We start from the raw sequence: 15,095 nt of genomic DNA, 5'->3' as shown, positions 1-15,095 counted from the left end.
CATCTTTTTCATTGATATAATTCATAACAAAGAAAAGATTTCCATCTTCATAATTTTTTTCAGAAAAATACACCACTGTCACAGGGTTAAAGACACCTAATTTTAAAGCAAACATTAAAATTTATCAATTGTGTGTAGGAGTAACACATACTACACCTAAATGAATGATACTGATATTGAAAAAATATTAGCATTGAATGAGTAAAACAAAAGTCAGAAATTATTTGGAACTAAAATAAAATTTCAATGTACCTACTCTATAGGTATGACTACTTCTGGAAAGTTTCTTAGCCTGTCAAATGAATCATAATTTAGACGTCTGGAAGAATGATCAGACAAACAAAAAATAAGCACATGCATTCATGCATAAACTAAACATAACAGGGTACATGCAGAAATAAGTAAACAAATACAGTGGAACTTCGGTTAACGAGCAATTCACATAACGAGCAAAAATTTTAAACAAATTTTGATTTGATTAACGAGCAATGATTCACATTACAAGCAAAATGTGCTTTGTTTATTTATTTTCACGTTACCACAACTGAGCTGGTGGTTTTTCGCTTTCATCAACACAAGTGCTGTGAAATTGTGGGTAATATTCTCCTCTACAGCCTATGGTCAGCGTGCTTAACTCGAAAAATGAACAGCTCTAAAACGTGACTGTTTATGATATGAAACTAGATGTAGCATTGTAACTATGTGTATATGCACTTGGAGTTTTTTTTAAATTCTGCTTGGAGAAAAACTTTGGGCTGATTGCATTATTGACCGTGACTTTAAGGAGCTAGCTCATCAACAAGGGCCACCATATCCGAGGAGATTGTGCCATAGGGGAAGACCATGAGACTGGAGGTGCATGAGCCCGACATTCAAGAACTAGTGGTGAAACATGGTCATATCCACAGACAAACTGATGGATTTCCATTGCATGCAATATCAAGAGCTTATGCACGTAGAGCTTATTATGATCTCGTCTGAGGAAGAGAGAAATGAGAAGTCCCTTCACTTCAAATGAGATTAAAAGATGTGTAGAATGTGGGAATCTGTGCAAAACTTTATAGAAGAGAACCATCTCAAATAAAGCTGTAGCAGTGTGAACGATAAATCTGTCCAACGATAGTACGATTTTTTTTTTTTCTTTTTTTGGAAATGGGAAGAGGCAAAAGCAAGTGTCATAGATAGGATTCCATTTTAAAGTCACACAAAAAATAATAAGTTTACAGATGGTGAGTGCAGTGCATAAGTCATCTTAAACGATAGTCCTCCTCCTCCCTCTGGTCGTTTAGAGTAAGTTAATTTGTAAACATCATATTGTATATTTATTTATGGTATTATTTTATTTTTTTAAATAATTTATTGTATTATTTATTATATTATTGCGTTGCATTATTGAATGAATGAAGTTTTTATTAGTCATTTTCATGTGAATGAATAATTGTGGAACAAATTATCCAAGTTCCCATTATTTCTTATGAGGAAGTTTGATTTGCATAACGAGTGATTCGGAATGAGCGCGTTGGTGGAACGCATTAAGCTCGTTAACCAAAGTTCCACTGTATTAAAAATTTTCACACATAGCAAAATTCGTAAACCATAATAGTTATCAAAAATACAGAAAGAAATAGCTAAAATCTTTGGGCGTTTTGAACTTCTATTATCATGAAGGTTTTGATTTAAAGTAGATGTTTTTACAGGGTTCATACTCTCATTTTTGTAAAAAAAATTTACCTGACTTTTCAGGTAATTTTTCAATTGAAAGTTCAAAATAAATTAAAATAAAAAATTGGTTAATAATATAAGAAATGAACTTATTAATTATAAGAAGCCAATTTTAATATAATTATAATTTTATTAATTACAATTGTCATCAAAACATCTCTCTCATAATTGTAGATTTATATTTTTTTCATACATGCACTTATGCTTTTCAAATACACCTAATGGAAAAATGGAATAAAATCAAGGAATGCGAGATTTCCCATTAATACAATAATAAACTGTAAAAATTTAAAACAATACCATAAACATTTCTCCAAAATCCTTAAATTATTATAAGATAAGTGGGACATGATTAAGTTAGGGTCTTCAACATTTTGCATCCGAGGACCACATCAATGGATTGGTGAAATTACGAGGGCCACATTTAATGGGAGGGGTGAATCACTGGGGTTGGGCAACCGCACCTTTCCCTCTTTGTGACCCATGCAATGAAAAAATCATGGTTTTTATAAAATTTGCAAATTTATTTTGCAAAACAATATAGCCTATAAATAAATTAGAACTATCAATCATTAATTAATAAGCATTGATTATTAGGTAATTTTTTTATTGATTTGACAAATTCAGAGCACGCTCACTCAGAGTTTTGTCCAATAATAATCAGGACTATCAGGGTGTCTACCAAAAGCAAAATTCTGTGACCTTTTTGTCATTCGCATGGCTCTCACTCTAAAAATTAGAAGAAGTAGGATGGGGTACCCACTTAGACAACATAATCTCTCTCATGGTGTAATTTAAAAAAAAAATTTTTTTTTTTTTTTTTTAAATTTTAAAATTAATTTTTTTTCATAACACACACTTTCAGTATCCTGTAAGATTGACTCAGGCCAAAGCAAGATGGCAGAAAGGACTTGGTTACAAAAAAATGTTTTGGCCAAAATAAGGTCTTAGCAACCGTATAGATAATTCTTTTCTGCTCTCCCATGATATATTACATTCTTTTTGAGAGTCTTCCACAGTCCAGTCTTATACTCTCTTCGACAATACACATGGCAAATTATGAAGATATGTAAGTTTTTAAGAATGACACTCTTTCGATACCACTTCCAAAAGCAAAATGTGTAAATTACAAGGTCCGATTTAAAGAAGTCAAGGTGGACCAGATGGTTTTACTGTGTTGTCCATCCCTTTTAAAAAGAATTTGTTTAAATTTTAGTGGTCAATGTGAGTGTAATCATTTTTGACAAATGAAACACTTTTATTTCTAGCTCTTTACTTGAGCATTGTAAATATTGTTTGTGCCTCCGCATGCCCTGAAAATACAGAAGAAAATTGAATGCTATTAGGTATCATCAAAGTCACAAAACCTAGAATAAGTCTATGTACACAACTGCTTTGTTATGCAAACTGTTTCACCTACACATAAGATGTGCACCACAATTTTGAATGATGAATGTTAGTTACTGTCTAAGACCATGAAGTAGTAAATAAATTTTTTTTTCAACTAGGCAGAAGTTTTAAATCACTACTCTACTTGTTGAACCCTCAAACTAAACAAATGAAAAATTAAGAAACCACCAAATGGTCCACATACATTCCCCCCCCCCAAATAAGGTTTAAAATGATACAATTTCTGCTTTGGTAGAATCATTAATTGCTATCTACTACATTTTTATTACTTGGCACTATGTCCATGATTCCCTCCTCTATTAAAATCAATTATACAAATTTTGTTGATAGGATTTCATTTAAAAAGTAGGAAAAGTAGGACAAAAATGGGACATTTTACAGAAAAGTAGAATGAGTGGGAGCCCTACTGGACTGTTTTTTTATATCAGTTGTTCCCAACTTGTGAGTAGCGACCAAATAGGGAAGTTTGGGTCAATAAAATAAAGGGTCTTAATGAAAGGGGGGGAATGCAAGTAAATTAACAAGAAAGACCAGAATTTTGTTCCAAATATTTAAAAACTTTTGAATTTAAAGTTGATTTAAATACAACGCCCCATAGAAACTGGACCCTAAGGTCTCAAGCCACATAAGCCTTTCCCCAAGCAAAAGCATAAGTGGATACAGGTTGTTTCTCTAACAAGGCGGGGGACTAATGTGCACTTTTTGCTCTTCTGTCTACACCAATAATTTTTTTAATTAGGGGCGATCATCTTCATTTCCCCCCCCCCCCCCCGTATTCCCACCCATGGCTTCAATCAACTTTGTGAAATCACCTAAGCCCTCAGGTTATCATGAATATTCAATGCAATCCATTCCTGCATATGCCCTTGCAAGTCATGTACGGATGTCTGGCAACCATAGAAAGAGACCTAGACAAGCCCCTCATCAATGTTTTTGTCATAGCGGAGTTACTTCGCTACCTATGACAAAACTTTCCAAAGCAAGCTCCATGGGCGCACCCATGCTCATTGAAAACGTGTCCTGCAAATGCTAAACTACTGGAAACACTACTGATCGATATTAAGCCGTGTGTGTACAAGAGCAGCGTTGCGCTGTGACGCATAGCAATAGTGGGCTCAAAACAGAGCAAAAAACCCGAACGACACTGAATGGAGCAAGGCGTGATTGATTGAGCAGTTAGTTCAGTCGATTCAACGATCGGCGCAAACTGTCGAAATTGGCAGTTTGCCGTCGAAATCGCAGCACATCACCAGACAGGGATGTGCATCAGAAGGAAACACAGTCTTAATAAAATGTGTACGAATGAACCCATTTCTTCACTGATTACATTAACGCGCGCAGGTAAAATAAAAAAATAAGAAACGTTTCTTATGTACGAGAGACGAAACCATCGTTTAAGGGTACAAACATAGTCCAGCATATTTTCCAATTCGGAGGGAAGCACAGTAGAGGACTGATCCAGCCTGGGGACTCTAAGGGCCATATTCACCGACATGGTTTAAACCTGTAGTTACAATTTTTGGATAAGAGATCAACATAGATTGGTTAAAACCCTGAATTTAACCAATCCGTGTCGATCTCTTATCAAAAAATTGTGACTATAGCTTAAACCATGTCGGTGAATACCACCCTTAATGAGCTAATTCTCATTTTTGTTTTCAAAATTCACTTACAGGGCCCGTGAAAAATTTGGCCTGAGCCCGCCAAAGATCTCAGCTTAGGGGGTCCTACTGCAAGATGTGGGGCCACTAGACCAGTTTCTCAACCTTTGGAATCCTGCGGCACTATTGATTTCTTTTTCTTGATTGGAAAGCCTGGGCATACACAAGATTAATGGGAAATAAATGGGTAAAAATGAAGCAATAAATCACTCGCGGTCCAGTTTGGCGGATGTAAGGGCTCAGAGGTTGAGAGACAATTCACTAGACTAACCAAGAACCCTTTTAAAGAATATGGATTTCACATATTCCTTTTCCTATTCACATATTTCGAAGTCCAATATTAGCCACTTGTTATTTACTCTATCATCATGCTTGGGTGTCTATCTAGATCAGGTATCTTCAATCTGTTGCTCGCGAGCACCATGGTGCTCCTCGAAGCACCAAGAGTGCTTGATATTCAGGTCCGATTTGGTGCTTGCGTGCACTTGATCAAAGTTTTATTTAAACACCTTGTGCAAATTGCATTCAATTATCAAAATCATCCGGATTTCATGCATTCGTACAGAGTTTTGCTGACTTTTGCTGAAAAGAAGGGGTCAAAAATGGCTAAAAATTTGCTTACGTAATACTTGAACGGCCCTAAGGTGGCAGGAATACGCTCTTTCACATGGACTTATGGAATCTTTATTTCTCCTCAGCAGTTTTTACTGTTTTTGCATTTGATTGCAAGATTAGATTTATCTCAATATTTACGATGTTAATAGGATCCCAATATACTTTCTCCATTTCCCTTTTCAAGGCAAAAACTTTTTTTTGCCTTCAATCAGATGACAATTGCAATGATTTTCCAAGTCTGTTGTCAAAAATTTCCAAGTTTTTAAAACAAAAAAATAGGTAATTTTCCTTTTTTTTAAAATAAAAAGTGTTTTTTTTCCCTAACCTGTATGAACCCTGTTTTAGTTTTATAAGTAGTACAAGCCTCCTTACAATATTTCAGATGCCTTGAAAAATACAGGGTTAGCATAAATGAGAGAATAACCAAATTTTAAAAACTTATATTTATTTTTGAAACTACTACACATACGAGAAATATAATCAGTGATGCACGAAAATAAAGAAAAAATTTCTATAATTTTTTACAGTTACAAATATTTGATGTGTGAACCTTTCATAACACAACGAACATTGAATCTGTAATCAAGTTTATTAAACACGTTTTACATTTTTACACTGCCAATGGTTCTTAATGCAGCACTGGAGTGTTTTTAAGTTCATTGAGCGTTCAATGGTGCTTTATAAAAAAGATCTGATGAAATACCATTAAAAAAATTACATTACGCAAGATCCGGGGATCTCAGTGGTCATGTGAATTAGGGCAAATCATTACCCGCACATCCAATCCAGCATTCTGGAAGCTCGTTTAAATAACTATGAAAACCCAAAGCCCCATCTTGTTGAAAAATAAAATTTGTACTGTCCTCACCCAATTGTGGAAATAAATATATTTGAAACATGTCTAGATAATTGTTATCCATTACCATTGCGGGTTCCAAAACCGTTTTTTCACCAAAGGCAAAAAAGGGGGGGGCGTATGGAGGCCCCAAGGAAATGAAAAATTAAAAATATTTTTGTAGAAAATTAAAATACGGGAGAAAATAGTCTTTTATACTATGTTAATTTAAAATTCTTTTTGATCCACAATTTTCTTTGGAAAAAAATCCTTCTGTCCCTCCTAAAGCCAAAACTAAATATCTTCAACAACCCACATGTATATCATTACAATGCAGTACAGTATACGAAGTAGTAAAACTTGGATTAACTTCATCTTGGAACTAGGAAAGAACACATCCCGGAGGACACGTGAACCAAACTTTTATGCATGCTTTCCCGAAATTTTGGGTATTTGACGTGTTAATGGCATCTCTGTATGCCACTGCAAAATATTCATGTGGCTTGGCGATCCCTTTCTGTAGTGATTTCTATGCGCATGCTGTACAGAAATAATAGAAAAACCTTTCAATATTCTAATGCACAAAAACTTTTCTGCCATTGTTGCCATTTTCAATTTTTATAGACGAGTTTTATAGAAGTACTAGAGTAAGTACTAGAAGTAATAGAGGTTTATAGAAGTACTAGGTTACACAAACTTTAATTTCTCACTTATTTTCATTGGCAATCAATTCCTTTCTGCTGTATGTATAAGGTGTTGAAACTTCTTGCTGTTGCAGCAACTTTTGTCAAGCCCAATGCATGCAACAACAATGTTTTCTGCAGACTTCACATTTATAGCACATGACTTGCCAAGAAAGTCCAATTTTTCTCAATATCTGGATATCTGGGCAGTTTTGAAGGAACTAAAAGAATTCCCTCTGATGGTGCGCCTTTTTGATAGTTGCCAAGTAAGTGGTGAATGAAATCTGATCCCTATTCATCTTTGCTCAAATTCACACCTTAGAAAATCTAGAATCCATAATATCTGAAACATGATAAAGAGATTTTATAGAGAGTGTCATGGCTTCAAGTGTGATTTTCTCTTCACTTTTCAGGAGTGCCAAATAGAAGCTTTTGCAAAACTTTTGCAAATTTCAGAAAAAATTCTTTGACAATCATACTGATTGTAAGTTTGGTAGATCCATTTTGCACATTAAGACTCATAGAAAAATGAATTTTTTTTTACATGAGGCCAAAATATATCTTATCTTAATCTCAGCTAGAATGCAAGAACTACTATTCACAATACAAACAATATAAGTTAATAATTGAAGTCAGAGTGCCTATTGAGAACAGTTCTATGTCCTCTGAGAATGGAGATGCTTAACTTAAATTTTAAAATTTTACTTTTGCTTCCTGAAAAAAAAATCGAACAAAATATAACTTTATTGGAATGTAATCAATTTACTATTGATATTAGTTTTTTTAAAACTTATTTCTGAACACGTAGCATTTTATAAATATCTTCAAATATTCATTCACAAAGTAATATACATTGGTACCCACTAACCCAAACTGACTGGGACCTGTTTGGATAGCCAGGGTTTGTCTTTTAATTATTGCTTTTTTTAAAACTTTAATAATAGTGAGTATCCCTATGGGTAGGATAAGAATTGAAGACCAGATAATTCCACTTAACAAAAGAATTGTGGGGAAATTACATGGTTTTTTTACCTTTTCAATCTTACGTTTTTGCTTCAGCCAATGGACCAAAGGGTGTTGCAATTCATCAAACAGGTGCAAAAAAAAAAAAAAATGTTGCTTCAATATTTCATTGGAAATGAGAACGAGCCCCTTTCAATTCCAATGAAAAAAAATTCAGTGAACAATTTTTACTGGCCTGCAGAAGCAAGGGAAAACGTGACAGAAGCCTTGCTAAAAAAAACCTGGGAAAAGTTATGGCCCAGACTTGCTTTTGATGATAATCAAGAAACAAAGGGATCTGACGAAATCCTTCAGCTTTTAAAAGAAATCCCTGGTTGCAGAGGAAAAAGATGTGGGTGAAATGTTATTAGACTATAAAAGCCATCAAATTTTCACTGATGCAGTAATTGTCTCAAAAGTTTTAACTAGCATTGCCTCATCATCAAGAGATGGGTTAGAACAGTGGTTCTCAAAGTGTGGATTGTTTTTCCTAGAGACGCTATAGTAACATATTAGGTTCACATCCAATAGTAATAATCGTGGAGGAATATCATCCTTGATCTCGGCACATTATTTTGCTCATTATATTCGAAAGAATTATTGAATTACATAATTGTACTTACGTATTCTCTGAGTGGTTGGCTGCCGACCTCTGCCCAAGATTTATACAATTGTTGACAATATTTTTGCAATATAAAATTCTTGTTGCTATTCTAAAATAATTTTGCAGCAAAAATGTTTGCGACACGAAATTATGTAAATCCTGGATATTATGAAAGACAGAAGATTTAAGAGGACAGTCAGTCCTAAAATATCTTCATCACCCGGTTGTATAAATACCCCTGTTGCTTACAAATCGATCACTACTACTACAAGTAAAATTCGTTTGTTCAACGATTAGTAATTTTTACTAATCCTCAGCCAGCAGTTGAAAATTCTTTGGTATAACATGGACCGATCAATTGATTAATTATTCATTTTGTTTCTGGCTAGTCTGGATGTATGTTAACTTGAACCTTAACTGAAATATTCTCATCTTGTGATATCCTAGGAGTTCAATCTCACCAAAGAATAGCAGGTGCTCTCGTATAAAGATTAGAATAAACTGATACAGTTGACCTTTGGGTGCATTTCTTGCTTTTAATTCTGTGCAAGCACCTCGGTGGCAATGGACGCGTTTGTCTACAGTAGCTCCTGGACTGAAATGTTTGATTTCAATATGACATGGGGAATTTCAGGTGCCTGATCTCAGTAGTCAAGAAGGATTTCACAAAGTTATCTGGAAATCATCTGAGATGTAGAGTTCATAGAAAACCCTGAATTTAGGTGAGATCTGAACTTATTTTGTTGAGATATCTCTACGAAATTAACTGCCAAAATTTCAAGACAGGACTTTAATTCTTAGAATTAAAAAATCAAATGGAAATTGATAATTGTAAAGTGTTAATTGTGAAAATTGTTAAACTTTGAATAAATGATCCACTGTGATAGGAATCTTTCTCAATTTATTTTGTTGTCTGCTCACATTGGATATCCAAAACTTAACCTGGGAATGCAATAGTATGTTGCATCATCAACCTTTGTCAAGGGCATCACAGTGAGCTGTGAACATTGATGATTGCCTATTGTAGTGGTTCTTAGACCATTCTGGGGTGGAGCACATTGACATAAAAAGGGAGCAATGGATGGCAAAAGTGAACCACTTGGTTAGATTATGATGCTCCACTACCAAAGACTCGGACCATTCAGAAGCTGTGGTAGCTTTTAAAACTGAGAGAGAGTTAACTTTCATCAGAGTTTATATCCTTTTGTGAATGGACTCAAGTTGTTGATATCTTTGCTAAAGAATACTAGCTTATACTAGGTGCTTATTTGTTAGACTGCTTTGGGAGAGCCACAGACAAGCATTGATACAGGAGAGGGGTGCTGCAGAAGAAAGTTTAGAACCATAAGAGAAAGAATCTGTATTACTAATTCAAATTGTTAAAAGAAAACTTTTTAAATTCTCATTCAAAGTTTCAGACTTTGTGCAATAATCCATATGAAATAAAGTTGTAGGTTAAATCATTCTGTAATTCACTGGATACGGATTCATTTTATGAAACTTTTATCAGCACAGTAACATTTCTTGCACACCCATGAAACTTTGTTACACTTTGAACCCTTAAACTGTTCCCACTGCTTTGATCATCTAACGACAATTTCAACTGATACTCATGCTTTAAAACGCTTTGTTTCTTGAAAGGTTGTACAGATTGTATATGAATATGTTTGTCTTCTTCGTGTTCCCTATTGCTTTAGCCAGCTGGTAAGTATAGAAAAAAATAGTTTTTAGCCTCAGCAACTTTTCATTTTCAAGCAAACACCATCTATCTTCCACAAAATAGAGTAAAAGTAATGGAACAAAATAAAAAATTCTTCACACATGAAAAGAGGTAAATATCAGACAGAGCTGTTAAAGGTTAGTCAAGAATATTTTGGAGAATTGAACTTCTGAAATAACTTACAGTAAAAGATTTTACCTCATCAAAAAATGCTTGTGTTTTTCTCAGAATATGTTTCAATTCTGTCAGTTCCAAATAAGTTTTCTTCAAAGCTTCAGCATTTGTGTTCACTTCCTTCAGCTCATTTTCTAGCTTTTCAAATGTGGCCTAAATGGGAAAACAATAATTAGCTTACATTTGTAAAAAGCCCCATTTATACACCTTTTATATTTACATTCAAATTTCACTTCCAAATTATTTCTATACAATCACAATTTGAGAATTCTCATTAATGAGCTGTAACATATTGCCCTTTGAGCAATATGTTCCTGTATTTTCTGGATTAACAAGATTGAGCTGATCATGAGTGCATTGGAGGGACGAGCAAAAATCGTGATGGTAGAGCATAGGAAGATATGAGCAAGAAATATGGGATTGTGTTAACATTATCAAACCTGCCTCCACAAATTGAGGCTCCCCTTGTTTTTGATTAGTGAAAAATATTGTAATCGGAGATTTCTGATTGAGTACAAACATCTCATAGTTTTCAATAGTCTTTCTTAGGGGGGGGGGGGGGGTCATCATTTCTCACGGAAATTACCAGAGACTGAAAAAATTCTAAGCAATTTTTTTTTTTGCAGGGATGGGGGGGGGGGGAATGTTCTCATATTTTCTGTGTTCTGCCGCCACCACTAACCCTTAATTCTGTGGTGTTTGGTCAGAACATAACTTGAAAATCGCATTTTTGAGATATAAGCATTTTCATTGTCATTTAAAAATCAAAAATAAAGCATACGCACAAATACAAATGAAAATATCATACATCAGCATGTTGTTTAGCCGTACGCACGTATTTGTGCATTTATCTAACTTCTAATTAGTTATAATTAGCAAGACTTACTTTTAGATCAAAAAGCCATTTTTTGGAGATATCATGTTCTGACCAAACACCACAGACTTTATGAGAGATGTTAGGTTTCTCCCAGAAAGAAAACCCGGTTGAGTCGTTAAGGTTGTAATTTATTTTAATGAATCATGTTATATACCATTTGGATAAGATTTCATGTGTCTAGAAGAGAATCTGGACTAATGTGGTGGAAAGGCGGGCCGGATATCAGAAAAGCCGGATAGGCCATAGTTCTATAAATGCTCACTTCTTAACCTTCCTATCAAAAACACCATTTTAATGCAAAAAACTGCCCCTCTTCATATAATAGGAGTCAGTACTTAATACTTAAATGTATACATAATGTAAATGTTTGTTATGTACTGTACATTTTAAAAATTTATTACTGAAAAGGAAGTCCAAGAATATAAATATTGCTACAAAAATTATGTAAATAGTTCTTATTTATCATTTATTGTCATTTTTCACCTGTAAATATTCCTTATTTTATGTAAAAATGAAAAGTAACACATTTCTCTGTAAATATCGCCAAACTGGCAACAAACTGAGCAATGTTTGGCGACAGCTCCAATGATTTGATGATGTCATGGCACCAAGAGACTAGGCCGTATAGTTGTGAGCTGTAGTCAAGAGATTTTATTGTAATGTAATTAAATAATTACAAATACATTGTTTTGCTAGCAGGGGTCGACCCGGGAACTTCCATTAATGTCTATCTTTCTTTATCACCACCATCTCATAGATATTGGCATATTGAGAAAGCCTGGCCAACTCCCTCCTTATTGTTAATTCTGTTGCCATCCTAAAATGTCAATACTCAAATATTTATTATGCATTTTTATGTAAATTACTTACTGTTTTGACAAGGGGACACCAGTATCAATTGGTAAGTGACAATTCTAGATTGTGGTGCTGTAGGGACTTTTTCTGTAATAGGGTTGTTAATAAATGGAATAGCTTACCTCTTGGGGTTGTGAATTATAAAAAAATTGACACGTTTAAAAAGAAATACGATAAACATGTTGGAGTAAATCGAGAAGCTATTCATACTTGGATGAGAACCACAATTTTTTATGGGCAATATATTTATATTTTATCATAATTATTGGTTTTTTATTGCTCTTATTGGGTGGCTGTATTTTTGATATAATTTAAATACATATTCAACATCCATATTTTTCATGGGCATCTTTCTTCAGCCACCTCATTAGGCATTTCATCTGTTGTGGCATTTGAGATCAGTTTTACTAAAGTGTTGATATGTTCTAGTCGAAGTCCGAGAATATTCATTATTGAAGAAATGCTGGATCCTGAAGTAGTTTGATTACTTCAAAAAAGAGGAAACATCCTGGACAGTTGATCATCAGTGTCCTCCTGTGCAGCTATCCTTATATGTATATTGTATATCCTGGTGAAGAATCATCGTCTGCTGTAGTCCAATGTGTCCTCCTGTCATCTAATACTCAGCCTAAACTGAATTTTCTGCAATGATTAGAAAGACTTGCTTTTAACTACATGAAAGGATACATGACTCCTCTCTGCATTTGCTTCGATGTGTCAAGTGGCGAGATGGTGATAAAGTGCTTAGACCACATTCAATCATTTTGGTCAGATATTTTTTATTTACTGTGAGATATATTCAGAACATACTTTAATCACGAAACAAGGATTAATTGCCTAACATGGAAAAATGTTTAATTGAATGTGTTAATATCTTAACTGTAGAAAATAGCATTGTATGTTTTGACTGTGAAATTTCTTTGCTGCCTGTGAACTTATTGGGATATGGGAATCCGCGACAGTAGCATTAAAGGCTACCGAGCGGCTTAGGTTTAGTAAACGTTGTTCCATGGCGATAAAAAAAATTAATAGAATGCTCAATTTCATTCCTAAAAAAGGTCTCTTCTCAATCTCCTAAAGTGATCCTCCCACTTTTCTGAGGCTTAGTTTGTCCTGACCTAGAGAATGCTTTATAGTTTTAGAGACTATCTTCAGAAAGATACAGACTTGATTTAAGGGATGCAAAGAAGAGCCACTGGAACACTAGCAGAAATACAATACTTGAGCTACAACGTGAGACTTCATTGAATATATTTTCTTTGGAACAATGTAGATGCTGGGTAGATATGATTGAAATATTTAAGATTTTCAATGGGACTGATATGGTGATCATGAAATATTGTTATGCTGTCGTTCAAATGCTTTGACTCTGATGATAGAGGCAGTTCTCGGTTGTGTGAGTGGCAGGTAGTTTCATCTAATAAGGTTGTAAATGCATATAGAATAGCTTGCTTTCTGATGTGAATTGCCTCATTATAGACATCTTCTGCAACAATAGTTGGAGAACCTGAGGAATTTGCCAAACCCACCTCTATCCTACAATTTTGAAACATGATATATACATTTGTAATTGTGTAATTTTATAATAGAATTTTTGTTATTGTTTCCTTACCTCTCCTAACCGTGCACAGTTGATTAAAATCTGTGATATTCTCATTGTTCATAAACTGGAAAAAATGTGTGATCTTGATCACGTCAACATTGTTGCCACATTGATATTACAAAATTTCTATAACATTCAATGTCATTGTTCTGTTATGCAAATTTGTTTTGTTATGTTTTAATTATTCATGTTCTGATATACATTTTTTGAGATGGTCAGTCCCTGGAGTTGGACTGTACCGCACTTTCTATTTAGAGGTGTAAATACTCACGATCCTGGCGATCAGATTGCATTCTTTCGTCCGTTCATCACTTTCATGTGAAAGCTTAGTAGATCGGCTCTTGGCGAGTCGCTAGTATACTCAGCAGGTGTGAAAATTGCTGAATGTTGTACAATCAATAATGTTTGATGGGAGGTTGTTCCAATCAGTTATTGTTCGAGGAAAGAAACTAAATTTAAAATAATCTGTGGATGCAAAAAGATGGGTTTCAATTTTTGTGAATGGTTAATTCTTTTTAAACAGTATGAAGCTGGAGTTAAAAAAACTGGAAGTGTCGATATGAAAATGGCCATGAAGGATTTTAAAAAGGAAAGTTAATTGAGAGATATGTCTATGGGTGAAAAGCGGTTGCATATTGAGTTGGCGCTTGAGTTAAGTGACAGAGGCGGAGGATGACCAACAGTTAAGAATGAAGTGGACGGATTTATTTTGAATAGATTCTAATTTTTCAACGTTTGAGAGAGTATGGGGGTCCCAGATTTCACAGGCATATAAGAGTACAGGAAGAATATAGGTTTGGTAACAAAGATGTCTGAGGTGGCGGGTGGAGTTTGAGGTTTCAATGAAGAAAAAGGAGGTTTTTGGAGACACTTGTGAAAGACATAATCAACATGGAGATTCCAACGGAGGTCGGCAGAAATAATTACAACCCAGATATTTATAATTAGAAACTTTTGTGATTAAAAAGTTATTGATAGTGTAAGAAGAATCAAGTGGAAGTCTTTTGCGAGTAGATATCATAAAAACTGTTTTTGAAGAATTAAGGGGTAATTGCCAGTACGAGCACCATTCCGATAAAATGTTGGTTATTTTGGAGAGATGCTTGTGTAACGTTACCATTTAGGCCCCGCGGGAAATGGTCCTTTTCTAGTCATTTTTATATTTTTACTACCTTTAACATTGATTTTGGGATCGATCGGCCTCCATGTTACGATCTTTTGCGCTGCCAGATGCCGATTGTCATGCAATATTTTTTAGTTCATGTGAATATGTAAATTTCTCAAATGTTACGTTAATTTTAGCGCCGCCGAGTCTCGATACGGATTGGTTCCGG

At 34.5% G+C, this 15,095-nt stretch overlaps 1 protein-coding gene across 4 annotated transcripts in view; it reads right to left on the bottom strand.

Annotated features, from left to right (window-relative positions):
• Vha100-1 (V-type ATPase subunit a family protein Vha100-1) overlaps window positions 1-15,095 on the bottom strand; it is a 167,005-nt gene that overhangs the window by 107,228 nt on the left and 44,682 nt on the right. For 3 of the 4 annotated variants that reach the window (XM_089253437.1, XM_089253436.1, XM_089253439.1), the window contains exons 4-5: window positions 10,451-10,579; window positions 257-292 (exon numbers count right to left, since the gene is read on the bottom strand). In XM_089253437.1, coding sequence (XP_089109563.1) covers window positions 257-292; window positions 10,451-10,579 — 165 coding nt within the window. The remainder of the gene's footprint in view (window positions 1-256; window positions 293-10,450; window positions 10,580-15,095) is intronic. The other variant, XM_089253438.1, reaches the window with a different exon arrangement.

This window comes from Pholcus phalangioides, unplaced genomic scaffold, assembly GCF_987345545.1.
Source record: "Pholcus phalangioides strain wild (caught in Gottingen) unplaced genomic scaffold, Ppha-v1.0 ptg000039l_1, whole genome shotgun sequence".
In the NCBI taxonomy this organism is placed as follows: domain Eukaryota; kingdom Metazoa; phylum Arthropoda; class Arachnida; order Araneae; family Pholcidae; genus Pholcus; species Pholcus phalangioides.
This window is presented reverse-complemented; position numbering and strand designations above follow the sequence as displayed.